Below are 24,095 nucleotides of genomic sequence, written 5' to 3' on the forward strand. Positions count from 1 at the left end.
ATCGACGCCTTAACGCCGCCTAACGTTCAGAGACAGTTCCGCGAGTGTGGGCGGGCAGCTCATAGGGTACCCAGAGATCGCGCCCAATTCAGGTACTCACCAATAGTATGGCTGGCCCCAAAAGGATGTGCCGACGTCATGGGATCGCAGGTTGCCCGCAGAGCAGGGCGTGCGCCGCAGCCACGACGCTCCTGCGGACCACGTCGAGCAGTAAGCCGGCTGCCAGGGGGGGCTGCTGTCTCCGCCATGCGAGCTTGGATCGAAGACAGTAATCTGACGGCAGTCGGAGGACAGCACATCATTCTGCGTGCCGGAGAGGGGGTGGTGTGCCAGACCCCGACAGTCTGGTCCTGCAGGCTTTGACCCGTGGCTGCATGCTGTGTGCACCCCTCCCCCTCCGCCGGCGGGCTCAAGACGCGGCGCGCGAGGACGTAGGCTGACGGCCGAGCGTATGGAGTCGGTTCGCTTGGGACTACTACTGCAGAAGACGGGGTGGGGGAAGCCCTTATCCGGCCCAGATGGAGGCCAGATGGACGCTCCCACTGCCCGCGACGCCCTCGCGCGGGCGGCTCGCTGCATGGCGGCGCGGAACGCGTGGGCAGGGCGGCTCGACGCGGGCGTTTGGCGGCGGGACGGGCCAGGTCATTGGTCAATTGTTGAGCGCGAGGGAGATCGAGGCTTGGCCGCGACGGACCCCGCGGTGGAGGATGCGCAGCACGAGCGCGGCGCTGGGGGCGGCTGGCTTCGGCGCTGGGGCCACGAGTCGCGCGGGCTCAGCCTCGCGGGCGGCCTGTGTCGTCACCGGGCCCTGGTTCCATGTCCGGCATGCAGCCCTGGGCTGCGGGCGCGGGTTTGTTGTTGTTGTTTTGTTGTTGTCGCGGCTGCTGACCGGCGGGCGGAGCCTTCCCGCGTCGCCGTCCATCTGGTCCCGGCTGCCTGTGCTGTAGCGTGCCTGCCTGCCTGCCCTCTCCGCGAACGCCGCTACGTCCTCTCCATCAACCACCTGCGCCCATTGCCGTAACCCGACACCTGCACGCTGGCACGGCTTCCTCCCGCCCGCGCCCTCTCCAGCGCATCCGTCGTACCTCGTCGCCAGCTCGCAGCCCGCCCGCCTCGTCCAACGCACCGCGCCTCGCCGCGCCTCGCGGCTGACGGTAGCACCCAGTAGGCCTCCGTTCGCGCGCCTGCAGCCCGAGTCGCACGCTCGCCAATTGCGCAGCTACGCGCCACCACGCTCGACGGATCTGCCCAAATCGTCCCCTGCTCCACCTGCACGTCGATACCATCCTACATTAGCGCTTGCATCAGAAGCTTCCTGGCATCCACGGCGCACGACTCCCCCAGCGCCCGGTCCAGGCTCGAGTCGCACAGGCCCCGGCTGCCCTTGACGCGCATCACCCAGGTCGCATACTCGGCCGGCTCGCCCAAGCTCTGCGCTGGCTTGAGCAGACCTATTCGCTGGCAGTCCACGTCACAAGAGAGCTCTGTCAGGCTCCGAGGGGCCTGCAGCCGGCCGAATAAACATGTCGGCCACCCCGCCGAAGAAGTCGGACGTGGAACCTGGAGCGCAGTCGCCTGACGAATCTTCGGAGCCGCATATGGACAGAGAAGCTCAGGATACACAAGCGCAAGGACTCGGCTACGAGTTCGAAGTCAAGGAGCAGGACCGATGGCTGCCTATAGCAAATGGTACGTCTGAAATGCACCTCTCCCCTCATCTGATTTGCGCGCCCCAAACCCGCGCCTGCACGTCGACGAATGCTCTCTCCACGCCCATACCTCGAATCAGCGCTTGAGCAGACGGTCGCTCAAAAACGGTCCGCGCCCGCCCTGAACCATGTCGTCTGCATCTCCTCCGTCATCGCAGTCGCCGCCCCAGAATGCTTCCAAGGGCCGCCCCGAAAGTGCTGCCAGCGACGCTAACATTCGTAACTTTGCGCCAGTCGCCCGCATCATGAAGATGGCCCTGCCCGAAAACGCGAAGATCGCCAAAGAGGCCAAGGAGTGCATGCAGGAATGCGTCAGCGAGTTCATCTCCTTCATCACCAGCGAAGGTGCGTCCGTGAAGTTTGCCCCGGCGGACGAGCTCTCGTTCTAACTCGGCGCCAGCCTCCGAAAAGTGCCAGCAGGAGAAGCGCAAGACGGTCAATGGCGAGGACATCCTCTTTGCCATGACCTCGCTTGGATTCGAGAACTACGCCGAAGCCTTGAAAATCTACCTGTCACGCTACCGCGAAGTAAGCTGCCCCCTTCCCTTTCGTTTGTTGCCGATCCTTTTCTGGCATATGACGAAGAATAATCTGAACTTTTGGTATTGATTGGCGCCTCGAGACCCTCCTCGCAAATCAGAACAAGCCTGCCGTCGGCTATCAGCAACAGGGCAATGCCGCTGCCGGGGCCGGGAGCAGCGCATCCGGCGGTGCGAATGCCTCCGCCGCCTATGCCGGTGCAGAGGGTGCCAGCAACAACAACCTACTGAGCGGAGACGTCGACACGTCGGAGCAGGACAACAGCGCTTTCGGCTACACCGTCGGCCACCACAACGGCAACGGCAGCGCCGAATTCTAAGCCGCAACGCCGCGCCGCCGGAGGACGAGAGCCCGCCTCAGACACAGATACGCAAAGTGCGCGCGAATGGGCGCTCCCTCCGGCATAACGGACACCGCAAAAGAAGACGCCTAAGACTGTCCCCGTCTTGACCCATGGCTGTCTTGACCAGATTGTGTAAGATATGCGGTTGTTTCAGCGGCTGTTTCGGAGATGGCTGGAGATGGCTGGAAGAAGTTTCTCTGTTTTCTTTCCTTGTCCTTTCTCAGCTTGTATAATTGCGGAAACCTGGGGCTCCACGCAGCATTCTCTCGTAGGTTCCAAATCATTGTCGAAGAAAGAAGCACATAATCACGGTGCTGTAAAACCAACCACCATTACTTTGCTCTTCGTTGGCGGGGGTAGTACTTTCTTGCTCTCTCTAAAGCACTCATGGGAAGTTGGGAATGAGACGTTGTGAGTTTACTAGAATGGGACTGCTCGCGCATCTCCGATTTCGGAAAATGCATGCGACAGCATCTATCACTCGCTGTATTTGCTGCCATCGAACCGTTCCTCTGCATTCTAAACTTTCGGCATGTCGTCGTCTTACTGCTGTTTTCCAAAAGCTTTAATATGTAACTTCTCAGGCCTCAAAGAGTCCCCCCCCCCTCCCTCATTTCCCTTTGCTTTCTACGCCGCTCGTTCGCAAAGGAGTCTTGAACCTCGCGTCCATGTCGTTATTGAACGTTCAAGGTTGTAAGTGTCTCAAACATCGGAGAATTGATTACGCAAGATTTCTTCGTTCAACAGGACACATGTGACGGTTACACAGCAGAGCCCAGATCGACCGTTGGACGCGCGCATCCCAGCTGGGAAAGTCAGAGAGAGCAATCCTAATTTGTTTTTTGTTGAACCCTACAAAAAGCAAATCAGATCGAACAGGGCCAGCCGCGCAACCCCTCCCTTACCTTTGCGGCCCGGCTTGGTGGTTGCACAAGAACAGAGTCCCCACACTGCAAAGCAAGAACCCGACCGGGCCGACGACGCGGTGCCGCGACTTATTACTGATCATTAACTAATCGAAAAATGAGCACGCATATCATGCACTTCGGCGGAGCCAATGTTGCCACATGTATGTGGTCGAGAGGCAGAGACCCTATCCCGGAGCCCAGATGTCCCATGCTCATCCTCCATCCCCCCGCTCTCAGTGAAAGGTAGAGAGATTACCTGTGCAAGCTGACTGTAACCCATCTGCCTGCTTCCGATCGGACCGCCGGGATCTTTGCACCGCTTTAGAGTAACTTTGGCCACGACGAGAACCCCTTCTGCTGCCTTTGCTTGCTTCTTGTGCGCCGTACACTATGCCTGATGGGAGTTGAAAAGTGGGAAGGGGGAGGTTGCGCGATACACATCGATATTGCTCAGCTTCCACAAGACATGCATAACGTACCTTTTCTATATCCCTTGCCAGCCTGCAAAACTATCGCCAGATTCGCACATGCATCACTGCCCGCATCCATGCTCACGCGCACAGAAAAAAAAAACGCACTGACAACAAGGATATTGAAAACAAGGTTCCTATTCCTCCCTCTTTTCTCTCCCTTTCTTTATTTTTCAGCAATCCTAGATGGATCTGTGGAGCAGCAGTGAAAGCGCGCTTGTCTGAGCAGTGCTCATTCTCTCTACACCAATGTCTGACTGGACCTGAATAACAACCAACAAATGGACGATCTTGTACACCAAGCACTTGCCTTGTACCTCACCACAATCCCATCTCTTTGACGATCTCTTGGAACCCGTCCAGACCGGGTCCCAGCCCTGCCATGACGACGTGCTACAACATGAAGAGACCACGCCGTGCGCAGCTATTGGGCAGCACCGATGAAAACCAAGAGGCAGCGTAAGCAGGATCAGGCAACTTTTTGCCTTTAATCCTTCATACACGGCACCGCCACCCTACTCCTCCCCCCACATCCACACTCCGCATCTCTCTCCATATCCAACCATCGATCAAGCACTCCTCTTTCCTATTTCGTACATCCCGCCGCACCATACCATCTCCAACCAATACCACCGCACCATCCTTCCCATCCCCCGAAGCCCCCTCCCACCCACCAACCGACCGACCAACCGAACACATCGCTTGATCAGTAGGAACCCGGTCTCCCCCTCTTTTTCGCTTTTATCCTTTCCCATTGCATTTCTTTTCTGGTCTTTCTCGCTGCCCCTCCATCCCCTTACCCACTCTTTGCCCTTCGTCCAGTCCAATCAGACAAAAGCTGATGACCTGCCTACTTGCCTGCCCTGTCCGCACTTTATCAACAACCGTCCGTACTCCCGAAGGTGATTTGGGCGACACGTCACTCTTCGACTCTGCTCTGCGTCGGAAGTTGTCAATCCTGCCCCACGTCTTTCTCCGCCTCCTTCCGTGCGCTGGGGTGATGGGTTGGAGAGAGACATGGGAGTGGGCGGCGATGGGGATGTGAGGTGGCGAGGTTCGAGCTTATGGTGATTCGCTTACTGTTGTTGGTGTTGTTCCTGTAGCTTTTTTTTTTCTCAGTCTTTCGTCTAAGTTCGTCTTGGTGGTCATTGTTTTTTTTTCGTTTCTTTTTTTTTCCGGCAGCGGAAACCCCGAGGGTCAGCAGACAGACCGAGTCCACCCGCATTTACATAATTCTTTCGGATGTCAGACTCACACCACTCTTACGTGGATACTAGAATCCGAGCATATTTGTACGATTTTGAAACTTGTGAATACGTCCGGATATTTGTTCAGTGTTCAGGTAGGAGGAGCGTAACATGATTCGCGAGTCACAGATTGATCAATAGAAAGGCTTAGAATTAACTATGAAACCGCGTGGCAAGGTTTGCTTCTTGACAATGGTGCCGCAAAGTGGCAATTTCTTCATCTACCAACAAGACAGATGCTGCGCCTTCCGCCTTCTTCGCTCCATGAACTACTTCCGTTGCTCGTCCCAAAGGTCCGCACACCATAAGAAGAGTTTCATATTACACGTCAATCCAATCATTTACATGTTCAAGGCAACAACCGAAATATCGTCAGAAGGACAACATACAAATATCTACAGCGCCTCGCTGCCGCCGGCCCAACCACCAAGCCTCAGCCCCCTTCTCTAATTCCCCCGCTCTACAAACCCCATCCCATCAACAAAGGCCGCCGCCACCGCCGCCGCCGCCGCCGCCGCCACCGCCCCGTCGTTCAAACCCCCTTCACACCTTCCCCTCCCCATACAACCTCTCCCACACCCTAGCCCCCTCGCCCTCCCTCCCCGCCGCCCTCTCCGCCAAGACCCTCCACCGGCTAAAAAACACATCGTCATCCACATACGCGCCCTTCAGCCACCGCTCGCCCTCGCTCGCATCGAACGCCCTCCGCGCATGCAACACGCGCCTGTTGTCGAACACGACGCACTGCCCCTCCTCCAGCCTGTGCTCGAACAACGCGTCGGGCCGCTCGACCAGGGCGGCGAACTTGCGCAGCGCCGCGTGCAGCGCCGCGAAGGAGCGTTCGGCGGGCGCGAACGGCACGAGGCCCGCGAGGCCGAGGTCGGCGAGGGCGGCGGGCGAGGGCGGCGCCTGGAAGGGCGGCGAGTAGTTGATGCATTTGATGCGCGGGGGCGGGGGGACGCCCTCGAGGATCTCGCGGCCGGCGAGCGAGGTGCCGAGGACGGGGTCGGCGGGCGAGGCGCTGACGACGGCGTGGGCGGGGTTGGGGGCGAGGCTGGCGGGCTGCGGGCCGGTGGCGAGCTCGATGGTCGGGCGCCACTTGGCGTAGGATTGGTTGTCGTTTTTGTAGTGGAAGGGGACGGGGACGGAGGCCAGGACGTCGAAGGCGGCGCGGTCGGTGCGCTCGAGCGTGAAGGCGGCGTGGAGCGAGTCGGAGAAGAGGGAGGCGCCGCCGGGGGAGCGGGCGCGCAGCGAGTGCAGGAGCTGCAGGTGCGGGGGGTTGGTGACGTACATGAGGTCCATGTGCAGGCCGAGGTATTGGTGCGTGTAGGCGATGTTTTTGGCGTTGGGGATGGACTTGACGTCCCAGGTGCGGCCGTAGAAGGTGTCTTTGAGGATGCCGATGCGGTGGACGATGTGCTCGACGGATTTCTCGCTGTCGGGCACGTCGGTCAGGAAGACGAGCCCGTACCGGCCGAGCTGCTCGAGGGCTTCGTGGAGGACCGAGTCGTCCTTCATGTAGCGGTCGTACGGGATCCATTTGTTCTTCTCGGCGATGGTCTTGCCGTCCCAGACGAGCCGGTTCTTCGGCTCCAGGGGATGGTAGACCGAGTCCCTGCACGTCACGGAAGCGGGCTTCAGGTCGAAGCGGGTGACGTGGTCCTTGGGGAAGCCTGGGATGTCGTTGGTCCAGGTGATGTCCAGTGTCTGCTTGTCGGGATCCAGGGTTGACGTGGCTTTGATGTCGGTCGGGATGTCCGACGTCTGGAACTGCTTCTGCTTGCTGGACGGGTCGACGCACAGGGGACACGTGCAGCTGTCTCGCGCGAAGACGGCGTTCATCTTGGCCGGGTAGGTCAATCCGGAACTCCCTACGGGCACGCCAAACTCGACCGTCTCGGATGCCTCTGCGCGATGGAGCTTCTCTCGATTGCCGAGCTGGACCGTCTCCTCTACAACGTGCTTTCCGGATCGCAGGGCATCAAGGTCGTGCTCCAGACTGGAAGGCAGGCCATGGCCGGTGGCGGTCTTGTTTGCATCTTCCTCAATCTCTTGGCGCAGGGCGTTGCTGCTCACGTGGCGGACGGCGTTGACCCGGACAGCATTCCTCCTTGGGACAAAAGACGGAGCAGGACCACAGAGCTGCTTCTCAGGCCGCGAAATACCGGACGAAAATGCATCATGTTGGACACAGCGTCTGCGTGTCAGCAACCCTGCAGTGACATGCCGAGGTCTACCGGATTCGGAGCACAGCCGGCGTAGCATTTTCCTCTGTGCCAAAGACACTGCTCTTTCTGCTCGATGTGCAAAGAAAAGGGTTGAGACAAGACAGACCCGAGCCGAAACTCGGAGGGCGGAGATGAAGGGCAAAAAGAGAGGGCGGTGGTGTGGTGTGTGAGGCGGTGGGTGTTCGGAGCTAAGGAGGGTCTGGTTCGGGTGGACTGACACTTTAGTCGCCGGTTCCTGGCATTTGGTTCTGCGGGGGACGGCCGAGCAAGAGCCACGCCGGCCGAGGCTTTCTGGCGAGCGCGGAGGCCGGGGAAGTCCAGCATGGATTCCGCGAATAAGCGTCGGCCGGATTATCGAACGTCAACACCGCGCAGTCACCAACAACCGCGCCGCCCTCCCCTCCACCAGGCCTCACGTCTTTTCCCTGCGCACCCGGCTTCCTCTTTGACTGCGCCAGCTACCACAGCGCGAGCTACCGGATCCCGCTGGATGTATGTCTGGCAAGGTCGAGCAGCTGAAGGATGAGGTACCTCCCCCCACCAAACCATCCACGCGCGCACGGTTCTGACTCTCACTCAGGGCTCCCGCTGGCAGGTCATTGGCGCAGGCGCCATTGCCGGTCTGGTATCCAGGTGCGCCTCCACTCCCCGCCTCGCAATGCCAATGGCTCCCCGACGCTGACGCTGCTGTCCGCTCCCTCTCCCCAGATTCGTCATCGCCCCGCTCGACGTCATAAAGATCCGCCTCCAGCTCCAAACCCACTCCCTCAGCGACCCCTTCACCCACCCGTCCGCCCGCGGCGGGCCCATCTACAAAGGCACGCTGGGCACACTCAAGCACATCCTGCGCGAAGAAGGCGTCACCGGGCTATGGAAAGGCAACGTGCCAGCCGAAGCCATGTACCTCTGTTACGGCTCCGTACAATTCTTCGCCTACCGCACCACCTCGTCCTTCCTCTCCTCGCTCTCCATACAAGGCGACTCCTTCCAGTCCCGCCACCCCCAGGACGCGCGCGGCGGCAACACCAACACCAACAGCAACAGCAACAACCACACCCCCCTCCTCCCCTCCTCCCTCGTAACCTTCCTCTCCGGCGCCCTCGCCGGCACCGCCGCCACAACGACCACCTACCCGCTCGACCTCCTGCGCACGCGCTTCGCCGCCCAAGGCCCAACCGAACGCATCTACCCCACCCTCGCCTCGTCCATCTCCACCATCCTCCGCCAAGAAGGGCCGCTCGGCTTCTTCCGCGGCCTCAGCGCCGCCGTCACCCAGATCGTCCCCTACATGGGCCTCTTCTTCCTCTCCTACGAGTCGCTCAAGCCCCTCGCCCACGCCCTCCGCCTGCTCCCCGGCTCCTCGAGCGACGCCGTCGCCGGCATGTCCGCCAGCGTGCTCGCCAAGACGGCCGTCTTCCCCCTCGACACCGTCCGCAAGCGCCTGCAGGTCCAGGGCCCGACGCGCGCCCGCTACGTGCACAGGAACATCCCCGTCTATGACCGCGGCGTGGCGGCGACGGTCGCCGCGATTGTGCGGAGGGAGGGCGTGAGGGGGCTGTATCGTGGGTTGACGGTCAGTTTGCTCAAGGCGGCGCCGACGAGCGCGGTGACCATGTGGACGTATGAGCGGGTCATGAGGATTTTTGTGGCGTTGGAGGAGATGGGGGACGAGGTTTGATGGGAAGGGAGTCGAGCACTTAAATTTTTTTTTTTGCCTGGTGTACACCATCTAGTCCGTACTGTTTAATTGTCTTTGGAGCATCAGCGTATTTTGTTTGCACGGTACATATTCGAGGAGGAAAGAAGCATTAGGACGGCGTTAGGCTCGATTGAAAGACGTAGAAGACTTTTTTATACTCTTTGTATTTTAGACAACCTTTTTTTCCCCTTCTCTTTTACAGAGCCATAATATCCCAATACCCAGAGCCTGTATATCCCCTCATTTCTCATGTCAGGGGTATCCTACATGTCAAATATGAAACCCTTTCAAAGGTTCGCTTTTTGTGTAATTCGCGATTATTGCTTCTCCCGACCCCATATCCGTCCATCTCCCCATCACCGATACATCTTCATATCGCGGACGTAGAACATTCTCTCCGCTTCAGACAACTAGTCCTCTTCCCCCATTCTCTCTCTCTCCCTCCCCTCTTTTCTTTTTTTTTTTTTACCTTGACTACACCACTTCCTACTCCTCCATCGCATCCCCTTCCCCCTCCTCATCGTCATCATCCTCATCGAACTCGACCCCAAAATCCGCACAGACGTCCCACCGATCGCCCTTCGCAGCCTGGCTCACGTACTTGACGAAGCGCAGCACGCCCGTGTCGCGCAGCACGACGCCCATGGTGTTCCAGCCGGCCGGCATGCTGAACAGGACGCCGTCGTCGTCGTCGCCGCCGCTGGCACGGTACACGGCCGGGTCGGCCTTGCGGCGCTTGCCGGCGCCCGTCATGGTGGAGCCGCCGGACTTGTTCTTCGAGCCGGGGGCGACCTCGACGCCGTCGTCGGAGCCGGCGTCGTCGTTGTCTTCATCGTCATCTTCGTCGGCGGCCATGTACATCTCGTAGCCGCCGGGTGGATCGTCCTCGGCGGCGGGAGAGGGCTCGTCGGATTTGGCGGTGCCGTTCGTCTTCTCGCCGTTCTCCTTCCCCTTCTTCTTCTTGTCCTTCTTCTCGCTGGCTTCTCCCTCGTCCTCCTCCTCCTCCTCATCATCATCACCCCATCCCTTGCTGGGCGTGATGCCCAGCGTGACCTCCAGCTGCGGCTGCTCATCGTCGTATGACGTCGCCAGCGTGTAGTCCATGCCGCGGCGGAAGCGGCGCGCCAGCATGCTGGCTTTTGTCAGCGTCAGCCCCGTGGCGAGGGCGAGCCACTTCTTGAACGCGACGCTGGGGAAGAAGACGTCGAGGAGCTCGTCATACGGGGAGAGCTCCTTGTGCGCAACGGCAGCGTCGTCATCATCATCGCGCGACGCGGGGTAGCGGTACAGGAAGCGGTGCTTGTGCGGGGGGCGGGCGACGCCGGTGTTTTGCGCGCGCGAGGCCGGGGCGGGCATGGCGGCGGGCGAGATGCGGTCCTGGTCCTCGAGGAAGGCGCGCAGGCGCGCGGAGAAGGACTTGGACAGGAAGTTGGCGAGGCGGAGGGACGACTCGTCGGCGAACATGGAGTTGAGGTCTTCGACCGTGTCCGGCGCCAGGTATGTGGGCGTCATGAACTTGAGGAGGAACTCGAATTCCTGCTCTGTGAGAGGCGCTTGTTCTTCCTCATCTTCGTCGTCTTCTTCTTCTTCTTCCGCCTTGCCCTTGCCCTTGCCCTTCTTCTCCGATTTTTCCTCCTCCTTCTCCTCCTGCTTTTCTTCGACCGGATATTCGAACCACTTCTGCTGAGGCTGATCGAACTGCGCCGCCTTGGCGCCGCTCTCCAGCTGCTGCAGCGAACTCCTCTCCGCCAGCTTCTCCTCCAACCCCTCCTCGTAACCCTCCTCGCCCTCCTGCGGGATGTGGAACCAGCCGCTCACAGCCATGCGAACGCGGCCGCCGTCCACCTCCTCCCCGGCCTCGCCCAGCGCGCGCTTGTACACCTCCTCGACGTCGTGGAAGCTCTCGCCGGGCTGGACGGTGAAGAAGGCCAGCTGGTTGAAGGCCGGGGGGATGACGACGGTGTGGTCCGGCCGCGGCACCTTGACGTCGTCGCCGGCGTCCGTCTGCAGGTCCTCGGTCGGGAACAGGCGCAGCGCGCCGCCCCACGCCGGCCGCCACGCGCGGTCCGGGTCGAGCAGGTACAGGATGTAGCTGACGCGCCGGCTGCCGATGACGTCGTCGTGGCACAGCAGGTGGCAGCCCGGCGTGTACACGTTGATGGCCAGGTCCGTCTTGACGCCGCTGAGCGGGCCCGACCCCGCGATGCCCGCGATGTACTTGCGGAACGCCGACGAGTACAGCGCGTCGCGCAGCTGCAGCAGCGACGGCAGCTTCGCCAGCGACGAGTCGTCCAGCCCGTCCAGGTTCGCCAGGTCCCCCGACTGGTGGATTTTGTAGATGTCCGTCTCCTTGGGCGTGAACGAGATGTGCTGCCGGATCTCGTCGCGGACGTTGCGGAGCAGTTTCGTGTCGACGAGGTTCTGGATCACGGCGTGCTTGTATCTGGAAAGGGCATTGCTCAGTCAGTGGGTGGCCCTCGCAAACAGCTCGTTTGAAATGCTATCGTACGGTTGCGACTCTGCATATTGCTGCTGATAATCTTCGAGCACCTTGGTGTCAAAGAGACCTTTGCGGAAGTTGGAACGCGCTTCCTCGTCGGAAAGGGCACGCTTCTTGGATTTGCCATTGACGGCGGCGGGGCCTTCAGCCTTGCGCTTCGGCATTTTGAGCGATTGGGAGGTGGGATTGGGCTGCAAATAGAGGAGTGCGACGGACAGGGCGGAGGAGCTATGGCTTCGTTCTTATCCGAACTTTTTTTCTTGGTCTGTGCGCAATCTCAGGACTGCCAGCCTTGCTCTCACGCCACAAACAGCAGAAGTCTTGCCAAAATCATGCGTCCTGAACATTGTTCATTCCTCAATTCGGGATTGGCCGTCGGAATTGCACCGAGGACACCCCACAATGCCAAGCGCTGGCTGATATCGCTGGGACAGTACGACCATGGTTGCAATAAGCATTTCAGATAGAAAGACCTTGTATTAGGCGCGTTTTTGCATCCTGCCGCCACGTACCCACTGTCTGGTGTATAGAGCTAATGAGGAAAGCAATACTTAGCACACACTGTGCTCGTGTCCTCCGAAAATCAAAACAATACTTTTTGACCCAATCCCGACCATGACCCCAAACCTTGACCATATCCTGTATCCATACAAAACTTACCGTTCAAAGTACCCTTCACATGAGCGTAGAATAATTGCTTAGTCAAAAGAGATCTTCTTGCCCTGGAAGTCACCGAAGCCACCACGGTTGGTGGAGAAGCCACCGCGACCGCCGCGGCCACCACGACCACCACGGTCACCGAAACCACCACGACCACCACGACCGCCGCGGCCACCACGGCCACCGCGGTCTCCAAAGCCGCCACGGCCACCGCCACGGCCACCGAAGCCGCCGCCGCCGCGACCACCACCGTTGTTGTCACGGGGCTGAGCGAAGTCCAGGCGGACCGGGCGACCATCGAGCTCGGCACCCTGGAGACCATCGAAGGCCGCCTTGGCCTCATCGACGGAGCTGAAGCCAACGTAACCGAAGCCCTTGGGCATCTGGTCCTCAGGCTTGGTGGGCAGGGAAACGCGGGTGATGGTGCCGTACTCCTGGAACAGCTCGGTGACGCTGTCGGGAGTAGCGTTGAAAGACAGGTTGCCGACGAAGATAGTGTCAGAAGGCCTGCTGGGGACATCACCGTGCTTCTGGGCGCGGTCGTTGGCGCGGTCCCTGTTGCCCTCGGGACGAGGAGTGCTGTAGTCGAGGTTGAGGGCACGGCCATCAAGCTCAGAGCCCTTCTTGGCGTTGAGAGCAGCAGTGGAAGCCTCAACAGTCTCGAACTCGACATAACCGAATCTGACCCACGACGTTAATATCAGGCAGGAATTTTCTGTGTGGTTTGGATTGCTTACCCCTTGGACCTGCCGGAGTCACGGTCGGTGACAATGCGGACAGCCTTGGGACCGAACTCCTCGAACTCACGGTAGAGCCAGTCCTCATCGACGTTCCAGCTCAGGTTGCCAACGAACAGGTTGGCAGAACCACCGACAATCTCCTCAGTCTTGCTCTTCTTGGTGACGGGAGCAGCCTCGGTCTCAGCCTTGCGCTTCTTGGTAGGCGCCTCCTCAGAGGAGCTGGTTTCCTCGGAAGCCTCCTCATCACTGTCGGAATCGGACGAGTCGGAGTCGGAGTCGGAGTCGGAAGAGTCCTGTTCAATGATTAGTACGAGTAGAGTAGTATCTAGATAGCTATTACTTACAGCCTTAGCCTTCTTGGCCTTAGGAGCCTCCTCCTCGGAAGAGCTAGCCTCAGACTCGGAGTCGCTGTCACTCTCAGACTCGGCCTTAGCAGCGGCCTTCTTAGAAGCAGGAGCGGCGGCAGCCTTCTTGGGAGTAGCAGCCTTCTTGGGGGCAGGAGCTTCAGACTCGGAGGAGTCAGAGTCACTCTCCTCGCTGCTGGAGTCGTCCTTGGCAGCGGTCTTGACCGGGGCAGCAGCCTCGCTCTCGCTGTCGCTGCTCTCGCTGGAAGAGTCGGAGGACACCTCCTTCTTGGCAGCAGCGCCGTTGGTCTTGGGAGACTTGGTCTTGGGAGCAGGCTTAGCTTCAGCCTCGGACTCGCTGTCGCTGCTGGAGTCAGAGCTGTCGCTGCTCATCTCCTCGTCGCTGTCGGACTCGGGCTCAGGAGTGGGCTGCTTCTTCGTCTTCTTGCTCTTCTTGTCGGTCTTGGCGGCGGCGGCCTTTGCGGTCTCCTTAGCCTTAGCCTTGGGGGTCTGGGATGACTTGGTGACGCGGCCCACCTTGACGGCCGAAGCCTTCTTGGGAGTCTCAGCGACGGCAGCCTTGGTAGGCTTGACGGTCTTAGCCTTGGCCATTGCGACGGTGGAGATCTACTGAAGAGCGAGAAAGGTTAGCTGGAACAGGGATTGAGCGAAAATGGAAGCACGCAAGTGAACGCGCTCAAGCCGACAGCCCTCTGAGAGATCTTGAGCCAAGTGTGGCGCAATGGGAAAGGCTTTTCATCAGGATCTCTCAAACGTGTGCAAAGCCCACAGCCCTCGAGTCCGCGCGTGGCGGATGGAACCCTCAAGCCCACAAGCCCACAGAGCGACTGTCAAGGCGGCGCGTTCCCGCAAGGGCCGAGACGTCGTCGCGAGTCGAAAGCCCACTGAAGTCAACAGCCCACAGAGAGTTTCCTCTCTTGCGCGCACACTCTAATGAAGCGCGATAAGCCCACAAGGAATAGTAGCCCACGAACCGAGATGTAGTTGGATCAAAAGCCCACTGTAAGATTCCGATCACTGATCGAAATGTGCCCGCAAAGGATATCCTGTGCTCTGGAGCAAGGAATTGGTGAAGTCTGTTGAGAAGATTTGCTGGTAGAAAAAAATCGGTTGCTGGGTCGCGTCGCAGCTTTATCAGCGCGCGACCGCAAAATTATTTCGGGCACTAAGCCCAAGCGGCAGGCGGTGAGAAAGCTCTGCGCCGCACTGACTCGCTCCCGCGGTGGCGCCGGCTCGTCGAATCCCGACCGCGTCTCCGGCCACCTGGACGCGCTCTGCCCGCAGCTCCGCGCGATGCCCCTCGACTGACTACCTCGTTCGCACCATGTCAAAGCCGACCCACAAGCCGCGCAAGAAGAAGGGCGACTCCGCCGTCCTGGCCAATCCCCGTCATGGCACCGTCATCATTGATCCTAAGGACAACGTCGCCAGGCCGGCCTTCCCGCTCGTCGCTTTCCTCTGGCCGGCCAAGGGAGCAGTCTCTCAATGGGTGCTCTTGCCGCTGATCTTGATTGTTGTTGGCCTGTTCAGATGGGCTACAGCTTTTTGGGGCTATTCTGGTTCGTATCAATGATTTTCGCCGCGTTGGCCACATGCTGACGGCCTGCAGGCTTCCAGAAACCGCCAATGCACGGAGACTTCGAGGCTCAGAGGCACTGGCTGGAAATTACCGTCAACCTTCCCGTGTCCCAATGGTATTTCCACGACTTGGAGTGGTGGGGTCTCGACTACCCGCCACTGACGGCATACCACAGCTGGCTCCTTGGAAAGATGTAAGCGCGCCGATTCGGCGTCGTGGTTTGTGCTGATTTTGGTAGTGGTCACTATATCGAGCCGGCGTGGTTTGCTCTTCACACCTCCCGCGGCCTCGATGACCCCGTACTCAAAGTGTTTATGCGTGCTACCGTCGTTGTCTCTGAGTACCTTGTCTATATTCCGGCCGTCGTCATCTGCCTCCGCCGCTACTCTCGCTTGCAAGAGGTCAATACCTGGGAATATTCCCTAGCTCTGGTGGCCATTCTGATGCAGCCTGGATCCATCTTGATCGACCACGGACACTTTCAGTATAACACCGTGATGCTTGGCTTGGTTCTGGCGAGTATCTCGAGCATGATTGCCGGCCGTTTCCTCTGGAGCTGCGTCTTCTTCGTGGGAGCGCTTGGATTCAAGCAGATGGCCTTGTTCTATGCCCCTGCTGTCTTTGCGTATCTTCTTGGAGTTTGCATTTCTCCTCGAGTCAACGTTTCACGCTTCCTCGGAATTGCCCTAGTCACGGCCCTCTCGTTTGCGGTTTTGTACGCACCGCTCATCGCCGGAGCAGTCTACGATTGGTACCGGGGCCTGCCTGTTCACGATCTGCCTACGCCTCCGCTACTTGCGAAGCTGCCGGTTTCCATCGACGAGAAGTCTTGGTACTTCCCGATACTTCTGGTCGTCGCCCAATCTATCCACCGCGTCTTCCCGTTTGCCCGCGGTCTGTTCGAGGACAAGGTAGCTAACGTATGGTGCTTTTTCCACACCTTTCACAAGCTGAACCGGTATCCCACCGAGAAGCTCCAGCTTGGAGCATTGGTCCTGACTGGAGCTCACATTCTCACACCATGCATGGCGCTCCTTGTCAAACCGCGCAAGGAGCTTCTTCCTTTGGCTTTTGCCGCCACTTCGTGGGCATTCTTCTTGTTCTCCTATCAAGTTCACGAGAAGAATGTTCTTCTTCCTTTACTACCCATGACGCTCCTCCTTGGTTCTCGTAGCGGAATGCTACCGTCGGCGCGAGCTTGGGTTGGGCTGGCCAACATCCTGGGCGCCTGGACAATGTATCCGCTTCTCAAGCGTGACGAGCTGGCTGTCCCGTATTTCATCCTCACGCTACTCTGGGCCTATCTGCTCGGACTTCCTCCGACTTCTTTCTCGATCTTCCGCAATGAGACCCCCGGTCGCCTGAGCATCATTGAGAAGCTGATTCACGCCGGTTTCTACGTGGCTATGGTCGGCTGGCACATCGCCGAAGCATTTGTAATCCCACCGGAGAACAAGCCGGATCTGTGGGTGGTGGCAAATGTCCTTGTCGGCGCTCCTGGGTTCTACATCTGCTACCTGTGGTGCTTGTTTCACTTGATCCGGGGTTTCAAGATGGCGGTCAGGGTGGATGAGTGGAAGAAGACGCAGTAAGTTGCGTTGCTTACTTTTTCTTGTCTTCAAAAGGCCAAGGCCAAAATATACCCGCCAATTGGCTCAACGATAACAGCGTCTCGAGTGGAGGATATGTTGTACAATTATGCCCATACAATGGTACAGGGGACTAGAATTAGATCATTGCGCCTTCTCAATGCCATGTAAATTATTCCCGGTATCTAACGCCAGTTTCCATGCCTTGGCTCGCCGCGTCTAGATGTTGAAACCAAACCCAGCCATGCAGGACTTGTACTTGGAGACCATGTCCTTGCAATCCTCTTGGGCGTTGTCGCTGTTGGAGAAGAGCATGCATTCGTCGCGGGCAGCCTTTTCGTCCTTGCAGACGCAGCAGGGCTATCCAATCTTCAGTCAGGACTTTGTGGCGAAAAGGGTCGCAGCACGCCATCGACGCACCTTTGGCTTTGCGGCGGCATTGGAAGAGCCGGACGACTTGAGGTCGGCGCCGAGGTTGGCGGAGGTCGCGGGAGCTGCAAAACAGTGTTAGCGGTGCGCGCAAGGGCTGCAACAATGACTATTGCATACCGGCTGACATTGAGCTCATGGTGCGAGTGCTTGGGGGGTTTGCGGATGTTGAAAGGAAGACGCAACCTTAGAAATCAATGGGCGGCTCATGTCATCAGCCCGGGCGCCAAGCCCGGTCGGCGGGCCAGTGCGGGCAGGCGCCGATGCAGGCACTCGCGTTGGCGCTTGCAGGGTCGTGCAGGGACTCAAAGCAAACGAAAACATCCCACCGTGCCCCTCCAAGAACTCTCTTTCTTCCGCCACCCGTCAGCAAACGCCCTTTATATATTTTACGCGCGACTCCGCGAAAACAACCGAATCTCTACGGCCAATCATGGCGAATTCCAAAGTTTTTAGCCTGAAGGACAAGGGCCTGAAACTCACCACCGCCGAGGACATCGAGCCGCACATTCAGGCACTGAAGGAGAATTCTGATGTTGAGGAGGTCGTTTTCGTTGGCAACACACTCGGCATAGGTGCCTCGGAGGCCTTGGCCAAGGTCCTGGAGACCAAGAAAAACCTCAAGGTACTGCTCTCCCCCCCTTTCTTCTCGAAGCCCACCGTCTTCTCGGCGCCTTGTGCGGCGACGCTAACATTTCCTCACTAGATCGCCAACTTCGCCGACATCTTCACCTCGCGCCTGCTCTCCGAGATCCCCGAGGCACTCGACCACATCCTCAAGGCGCTACTCACTCTCCCGAAGCTTGAGACCGTCGACCTCTCGGACAACGCCTTCGGCCTCAACACCCAGGCTCCTCTCGTCTCTTTCCTCGCCGCGCACACACCGCTCCGCCACCTTTACCTCAACAACAACGGCCTGGGCCCCGCCGCCGGCACCCTCATCGCCGATGCCCTCTCGACCCTCGCCGACAAGAAGGCGGCCGCCCGCAGCGCCGGCGCCGACGTGCCCAGCCTCGAGACGGTCATCTGCGGCCGCAACCGGCTGGAGAACGGGTCGATGGAGGCATGGGCGCGCGCCTACTCGAAGCACACGGGGCTGCGCGAAATCAAGATGGTCCAGAACGGCATCCGGCAGGAGGGCATCACGCACCTGCTGCGCCACGGGCTCGCGCACCAGAGCCAGATCCGCATCCTCGACCTGCAGGACAACACCTTCACCAAGAAGGGCGGCGCGCGCGCGCTCGCCGCCATCGTCGCGGGCTTCCCCCACCTGCGCGAGCTCGGCGTCAGCGACTGCTTCCTCCAGGCCAAGGGCAGCCTGCTGCTCGCCGCCGCGCTGGCCAAGGGCAACAACCCCCAGCTGGAGATTGTCCGCATCCAGTACAACGACATGAATGCGGCGGGCCTGAAGGGCTTCGCCGACGCGGCGGAGAATGCCTTGCCGAAGCTGCGTAGGCTCGAGGTCAATGGCAACAGGTTCGGCGAGGATGACGAGAGCGTCGAGCGCCTGCAGGAGATGTTCGCGGCGCGCCAGGAAGAAGCCGATTCCGAATTCGTCGAGGCTTTGAAGGAGGGCTACGAGTTTGGTCTTGACGAGCTGGATGAGCTGGATGATGAGAGTGAGGACGAGGAGGAGGAGGAAGAAGAGGAGGAGGAGGAGGTGAAGGAGAATGTGCTCAAGAAGGCGGACGAGGCGGAGGCGCAGAATGTTAGCGAAAAGCAGGATAAGAGCGTCGATGAGTTGGCCAACATGCTGGGGAAGACTGGGTTGTAAACTGAGACGAGAGAGTGAGAGAAAAAGAGAGTGGAGGAAAAAGCAGAGAAAGAACGAAAGAAAGTGATATCATGAGAATCATGATGCGATGATCGAGAAAGCGCGTCTTATTATTGGAAAAACCGGTCACCGGATGGGGGAAATGGGGTTGGACTTGGTTTGGTGTTATTAGGCTTGGGGAATATCAACAACAACCAACAACAACAACGACCTTCACCGAAATAAATGCTCGTTCTTTTCTTTTGGGGCTGTTGTTGTTGTTGTTGGTTTTCTGGCTACTATGGTTCGCGATTGGTGTTTTGTTCTTTGGTTTTTATTTTTTCCCAAAGGGGAGGGCAACAAAAGAGAAAGTCGGGTCGGTCACATATATCCATGGTGGTGACGACGGACGGATGGACGGATGGGAACCCTGGCGAAAGAAACTTATTTTTGTTTTGTTTTTTTGATTGAGATTCAACGGTGGGGAAGTAGGAACTGGGAGGAAAGACGGAAGGTAGATGTCACGTACGGAGTGGATGAATTGGTAAATCTACGGAGTGGACGGGTTCGGGCTGCGGACCTTTTCCCTTCCACGGTATGTAGATGAAACAGTTCGAACTTCTTTTCTTTTCTTTCTCCTTTTTGACTGCAGTCGACTGCAGTCGACTGTAGTGTATGTAGTGTAGATAGACCCTCAAGCGTTCATTACTAGAAAGAAGCGAGCACGGACTGTTTAGGGTTTTGTGTTTTGTTCTTTGCTTCCTGTCGTGCTTTGGTCAGAACGCTCGCTCTTATTGCGGTATCTTAGATCAAGGTTTGCGAGGAGGAGGGTTTTTTTTTTTTTTTTTACTCTGAACATGGTGGGGGGAGAGTGCGATTGAGGCAGAGCAGCTAGCTAAGTGTAGATGATGTATGTATATTTTCGAGGGGGGGTTGTTTTTTTCTTTTCAAAGCGGGCAGAAGGGGTGTTTGACTTTATCGATATTCTATAAAACTCGTCTTTGGTAGTCAGAAGTGCTCTTTATTGAAGAAGGCGAAGCAGGATGATCCATAGGATAGAAAGCATGCAGGCGTAGCATATACGCTGCCGCCGCCTAGCAGACTGAATACAAGTAAACAAGCTCATGCAGAACGTCGTGGCCTATGCAAAAAGGGGATGTCTGGCGGCATGCTGATGAATGACGTGCTTTATGTTTTGGTTGCTGCTGTCCCTACACCAAAGTAAAATCGAAGAAAAGGGAGTTCATGAACTGAATTTCACTTCCGTAGCTTCGGTAAGGAGAGCTTATTGGCTCGAGGCTTCCAATTCTTTTTTGGCTCTATATTTATATATTGGCCGGGTAGTGCTTGCGGGCGTCTGAAAGAGATCTTGGTACATGAGCTACACATTTCACCAGAGTTGTTGCGTAGAAGGACAGTAAGTAGGTGGACGAGTATAATGCGGGGGCACGAAGTTTCTCGAAGAACAGCAGTGACTGAGAAATACTGAGGAGCTTGAATTGCGTGGCCAGTTGAGGTCGGGTGTCAGGTGACTGCGAGGCAAGCGGAAGAAAGAACGGACGACGCGTGGACGAGGGAACATGAAGATTACCACTACTTATCAAAGTCGGTGTTAAGGCCGATAGTGTGTCAAGGAGTGTGGGCAGCAAGAAGTACGAAGTATCAGCTTCATAAGGTGTCGTCATCACCACGCGTGGTCCTCAGGCGACGAAGTCAGGCACCGGCCGATGGCGGGCCGAGCAAGGCCTGCTCAGACGTCCGAACAGTGCCGGTGGCGTGTACTTGTATCATCTCACGGGCCACAGGGCGCTCGGGATCAACTGTTGGGATTTGAACGGGGTGGAGATAGCCGAGCACCGATATGTGTGAGGTTGCAAGTGCGGGTCGTGCACTGGTGCGACATACAAGAGACCCGCTGTCTACTCTCGAGGTGATGAGGTCGTATATAACATGGTATGCACAGGCCAGTGTTGCAGCGACGAGATAGATTGCGGCCCGTTCGCAGGGACGGTCTGCTGAGAAACAAAGAGAGCAGATTACATATGTCATGGAGAGGAAACTTTCCTTCTCTTGAAACGCATATTGTAAGAGGAAGTTGACGAGCCCAGTCACGAGGAACCACGACACATGACCTAGCCGCGGAACGACAAGAGAACCAACGAAGCGATCAGCACTGCAGCAGAATGATGTACGCTTTCGAATGCAATTTGCCAGGAGGCTGCGGGGCCCTCTCCGCTTTGGTACTACGATACGCAAGACCAAAGTGGCGGTTGGGATGAGGAGGCGAGCGGGGCTGCACCGTGGCTCAGGAGACGGGCTGCTGTGTACCTACTGTGTATACGGGTGGGGCGTGGTGTTGGAAGGAGCAGGAGCAGCGTGGAGAAGTGGAGCAGCACAAGAAAGTCGAGCCGGTTTCGCAGGCACAGTTGCTCTTGTGGCCGTCACGCCACGGCGATCAGGCTGGGACTGCCTTATCGCGGTGAAGGGTAGATCCGCGGCGCATCTCCGCAGGCGCCCTGGCGGGCAGGGCGCGGATAGCAGCAGTCAGGAGAGGGTGATGTGACGCGAACGGACAGGCGCGCTGCGATGACGTGGGAGTTGGGCGCAAGCAAGGAGAGGAGGGCGAGAGCGTTGAAGTCGACTTGGCGCACGAGCTGAGGGCTGTGAGTGGGCACTGGGCAGGCAGCCCAGCCGGCATCGGTCCACGTGCGGAGGCAGCGGTAAGCGTGATGGGCAGGGCAGGTGCATGCGCACAATATGGAGGCAGATACGGATCCAGATACGTAAAGACCCTGATCGCCCGCCAGGACGCCAGCACTGCTCCGCCAGCTCCCTCCCCCTCCCGTGAGCCTGTTGCGAGAGCAACTGCAGTGCCTTCGGACGCGCGCCGAGTGTCGTGGGATTTGGCTTATCGAGCGCCCAAGCGTCATCGGCAGTAGCGCGACCCCCGGCCCCCGCAAAGCAGCGTAGCTTGTCTCGCGCCATCCCAGCCCCAGTCACCTGCGAGACTGCCAGAACACCGCGCCCGCCTGACACGGCCACGCTCTCCTATTACTGTGCCCAACCTCCCGCGCCTGGAGCAGCTTCGTCTTCCTCCCGCGACTGCCCGCCGACTCTGCGCGCGCAATCCGACGCGCCGTGCTCTCGACAGTGCCACGAAACAAAGGACCTGGCCCGCCTCGGCAGCTCCCCGTCAACCACCCGTCCGATAACAGCCACCGCAGCCGCGCCTTCTGCCTGCACCCCCGCCCTCCGCAAGAACACCGACCAAACACGCCCACGCATCCTCTCGAATCACCAGCCATGCAGTCCCGAGGTCACGGTCGCCAAATGCCCCGCGACGCCCACCGCCGGCCCGCCCAAGGTCATCTTGCGCCGCCCGCCCAAGCTATGAGGTCACGCTCAGATGGTGAGTCCCAGCTCCTTTCCGGTGACCTTTGCAAGCCCCTTCATCTTGCGCCCTTCTCTTCCTCCCATCTTTCCCCCGCCGTTTTCCAAATTTCTGCATCTAAATCATGCTATCCACCCGCTTCGCCGTCATGGACGACTTCCCGCAAGACTTCTGGACTTACCACATGTACACAGACTCCTGGATAGAGGTTGCCTCTCAGCCCTCGTCCTCGTCTCTCTCCTCGGCCGCCTCGGTCAGCGATGAGGTCATCACCGACGGCCTGCGCGTCCAGCACGACTCCAACTCCCGCCGCCGCCGCCCGCAGCGCGCCTCCCGTCTGCGCCTGGACCTAGGCTACCGCCGCTCGGCAAGCGCAGGCACAAGCAGTCAGGAGGAGTACGACGAGAGCGAAAGCGAGTCAGACCGCGTCCTCTCGTCGTCGAACGAGGCTCTGCCGCAGTTGCCTCGCTCGGGACGAATGCAGTATTCCTCCTCAGACAACCAGTCGGACGTGGAAGACGACGATGAGGATGAGAACTCGACCGCCGTTGGCTACATCAGGAATGAGAACCAGGACTTCACCCCCCAGCCCAACGCCTTCTCGCACCCGCCTTCAGCCCCGCTCAGCCGCCCGTCGAACCAACAAACCTCCTACTTCCAGTCGCGCCCCTCAGCAAGAAACCCCTCACAACAACGACACTCGTACCCCTCGCAACAGGCGGCCCACTCGCCCTACAACATGATCTCGCCCAACCACCAAGCCGACCACGACGCTGCCCTCCGCGCCAGTCTGTCCACGCTTCTCTCCTGCGCCGCCGCCGCCCGCGGTCTGCCCAAATCGCAGGCGCAGCCCACCACTACGACAAATCGCAACGCCCCTGTGCCCTCTTCTAGCCGCGTTGACCCCACCACGCTGCGCATGGTGCCCGAATCCGCCCTCCCCTCATCCTCCCCCTCGCCCCCAGCACAACCTGCCAACGCCAGGACAACCCCCTCTACCCGCACCACAACCGCCACCAACACCCCTTCGAGCAAAACTCCCAACACCACGGAAAAGCACAAACGCCGCTCCAGCCGCGAGCGCCGCGGTTTAACCAAAAAGGCCAAGCGCGCTATCGGCCCCCACACCGCCTCGACGTCTCTCGACGACAGCACAGCTGGCGCGCTCGGCGGCCCGGCCGTCAGCCCAACGCTGCTGACCTGGGTCGTCAGCGCTGGCGTCGTCGTGCTCGTCTCGGCGCTCAGCTTCTCGGCCGGCTACGTCGTCGGGCGCGACGCGGGCAGGGCCGAGGTCGAGATGCTGGGCGAGTTCGGCGGCTCGAACGGGAGCAGCGTTGTTGGGAGTTGTGCGAGCGAGGTTGTCGGGTTGCGGGGTGGTGGCGGTGGCGTGGGAGGGGGTACGGGGTTGGGCTTGAGGAGGCTGAGGATTGCGGATGCGGTGAGGGTTTCGTGAGAGACAGGCTGTTTCCTGACCCCTGGCAGAGACCAGATGCTTCGACGAGGCGAGAGAAGCGGAGAAGGACGTTGCGGATGGAAATGTGCGAGGGAGCCGACACATGCATGAACAAAAGGTATCAAACACATGGTGCGATGCCACTTCCTTTTGAACAAAATATTTTCAGGGGGGCTGATCATCATAGATATGTTTTCTTTTCCACTTCTACACTCATCATCTTTTCGCATTTTTGATGTCCTCCTCATCCACACGTCCGAACATTGGCCCTTGTTTACGGGGGCACGTACGGAGTGAGAGATGTCGCGATTTGGCGCTTTGGGCTACTTTCCTATCTTCCAGCATTTGAATGTCTTTACATGCCTCTTTAATCATTGTTTGCCATTTCATCTTTCTCAAGCGTCTTTTCATCTGCTGGTATATCGGTTTTCGTATTGCTCTGCTTTTTGTTTTGGCGTACATGGAGAAATATTTGAAGTACGAGGAGATCGA

The 24,095-nt window shown here is 58.7% G+C and overlaps 9 protein-coding genes across 9 annotated transcripts; 5 read left to right on the forward strand and 4 right to left on the reverse strand.

Moving 5' to 3' along the window:
- Nucleotides 1-1,523: 1,523 nt before the first annotated feature.
- On the forward strand, nucleotides 1,524-2,568 carry BKCO1_2700046 (ccaat-binding factor complex subunit; the record flags this gene model as incomplete). The annotated part of the gene is made up of 4 exons (XM_020273576.1): nucleotides 1,524-1,689; nucleotides 1,944-2,054; nucleotides 2,110-2,237; nucleotides 2,350-2,568. 4 exons carry the CDS (start codon nucleotides 1,524-1,526, stop codon nucleotides 2,566-2,568), a joined length of 624 nt encoding a protein of 207 aa, XP_020130016.1.
- A 3,192-nt stretch (nucleotides 2,569-5,760) lies between these two features.
- Nucleotides 5,761-7,482, reverse strand: BKCO1_2700047 (gamma-butyrobetaine dioxygenase; the record flags this gene model as incomplete). The annotated part of the gene is made up of 1 exon (XM_020273577.1): nucleotides 5,761-7,482. The coding sequence occupies one exon, from the start codon at nucleotides 7,480-7,482 to the stop codon at nucleotides 5,761-5,763; it is 1,722 nt and encodes a 573-aa protein (XP_020130017.1).
- A 457-nt stretch (nucleotides 7,483-7,939) lies between these two features.
- On the forward strand, nucleotides 7,940-9,123 carry BKCO1_2700048 (mitochondrial deoxynucleotide carrier; the record flags this gene model as incomplete). The annotated part of the gene is made up of 3 exons (XM_020273578.1): nucleotides 7,940-7,972; nucleotides 8,026-8,078; nucleotides 8,154-9,123. 3 exons carry the CDS (start codon nucleotides 7,940-7,942, stop codon nucleotides 9,121-9,123), a joined length of 1,056 nt encoding a protein of 351 aa, XP_020130022.1.
- Nucleotides 9,124-9,630: 507 nt separating this feature from the next.
- On the reverse strand, nucleotides 9,631-11,808 carry BKCO1_2700049 (2-oxoglutarate and fe dioxygenase domain containing protein 1; the record flags this gene model as incomplete). The annotated part of the gene is made up of 2 exons (XM_020273579.1): nucleotides 9,631-11,587; nucleotides 11,654-11,808. The coding sequence occupies 2 exons, from the start codon at nucleotides 11,806-11,808 to the stop codon at nucleotides 9,631-9,633; spliced, it is 2,112 nt and encodes a 703-aa protein (XP_020130023.1).
- Nucleotides 11,809-12,342: 534 nt separating this feature from the next.
- Nucleotides 12,343-14,000, reverse strand: BKCO1_2700050 (nucleolin protein nsr1; the record flags this gene model as incomplete). The annotated part of the gene is made up of 3 exons (XM_020273581.1): nucleotides 12,343-12,985; nucleotides 13,042-13,337; nucleotides 13,389-14,000. 3 exons carry the CDS (start codon nucleotides 13,998-14,000, stop codon nucleotides 12,343-12,345), a joined length of 1,551 nt encoding a protein of 516 aa, XP_020130074.1.
- A 733-nt stretch (nucleotides 14,001-14,733) lies between these two features.
- Nucleotides 14,734-16,580, forward strand: BKCO1_2700051 (glycosyltransferase family 57 protein; the record flags this gene model as incomplete). The annotated part of the gene is made up of 3 exons (XM_020273582.1): nucleotides 14,734-14,968; nucleotides 15,019-15,181; nucleotides 15,227-16,580. 3 exons carry the CDS (start codon nucleotides 14,734-14,736, stop codon nucleotides 16,578-16,580), a joined length of 1,752 nt encoding a protein of 583 aa, XP_020130073.1.
- Nucleotides 16,581-16,796: 216 nt separating this feature from the next.
- On the reverse strand, nucleotides 16,797-17,145 carry BKCO1_2700052 (cytochrome c oxidase assembly protein subunit 17; the record flags this gene model as incomplete). Its single annotated transcript, XM_020273583.1, has 3 exons — nucleotides 16,797-16,937; nucleotides 16,998-17,071; nucleotides 17,127-17,145. The coding sequence occupies 3 exons, from the start codon at nucleotides 17,143-17,145 to the stop codon at nucleotides 16,797-16,799; spliced, it is 234 nt and encodes a 77-aa protein (XP_020130072.1).
- A 294-nt stretch (nucleotides 17,146-17,439) lies between these two features.
- BKCO1_2700053 (ran gtpase activating protein 1) lies at nucleotides 17,440-18,780 on the forward strand (the record flags this gene model as incomplete). The annotated part of the gene is made up of 2 exons (XM_020273584.1): nucleotides 17,440-17,631; nucleotides 17,713-18,780. The coding sequence occupies 2 exons, from the start codon at nucleotides 17,440-17,442 to the stop codon at nucleotides 18,778-18,780; spliced, it is 1,260 nt and encodes a 419-aa protein (XP_020130071.1).
- Nucleotides 18,781-22,274: 3,494 nt separating this feature from the next.
- Nucleotides 22,275-23,603, forward strand: BKCO1_2700054 (uncharacterized protein; the record flags this gene model as incomplete). The annotated part of the gene is made up of 1 exon (XM_020273585.1): nucleotides 22,275-23,603. One exon carries the CDS (start codon nucleotides 22,275-22,277, stop codon nucleotides 23,601-23,603), a length of 1,329 nt encoding a protein of 442 aa, XP_020130070.1.
- Nucleotides 23,604-24,095: the final 492 nt, after the last annotated feature.

The sequence above is a fragment of the Diplodia corticola genome (genome assembly GCF_001883845.1).
Source record: "Diplodia corticola strain CBS 112549 chromosome Unknown scaffold27, whole genome shotgun sequence".
Classification (NCBI taxonomy): domain Eukaryota; kingdom Fungi; phylum Ascomycota; class Dothideomycetes; order Botryosphaeriales; family Botryosphaeriaceae; genus Diplodia; species Diplodia corticola.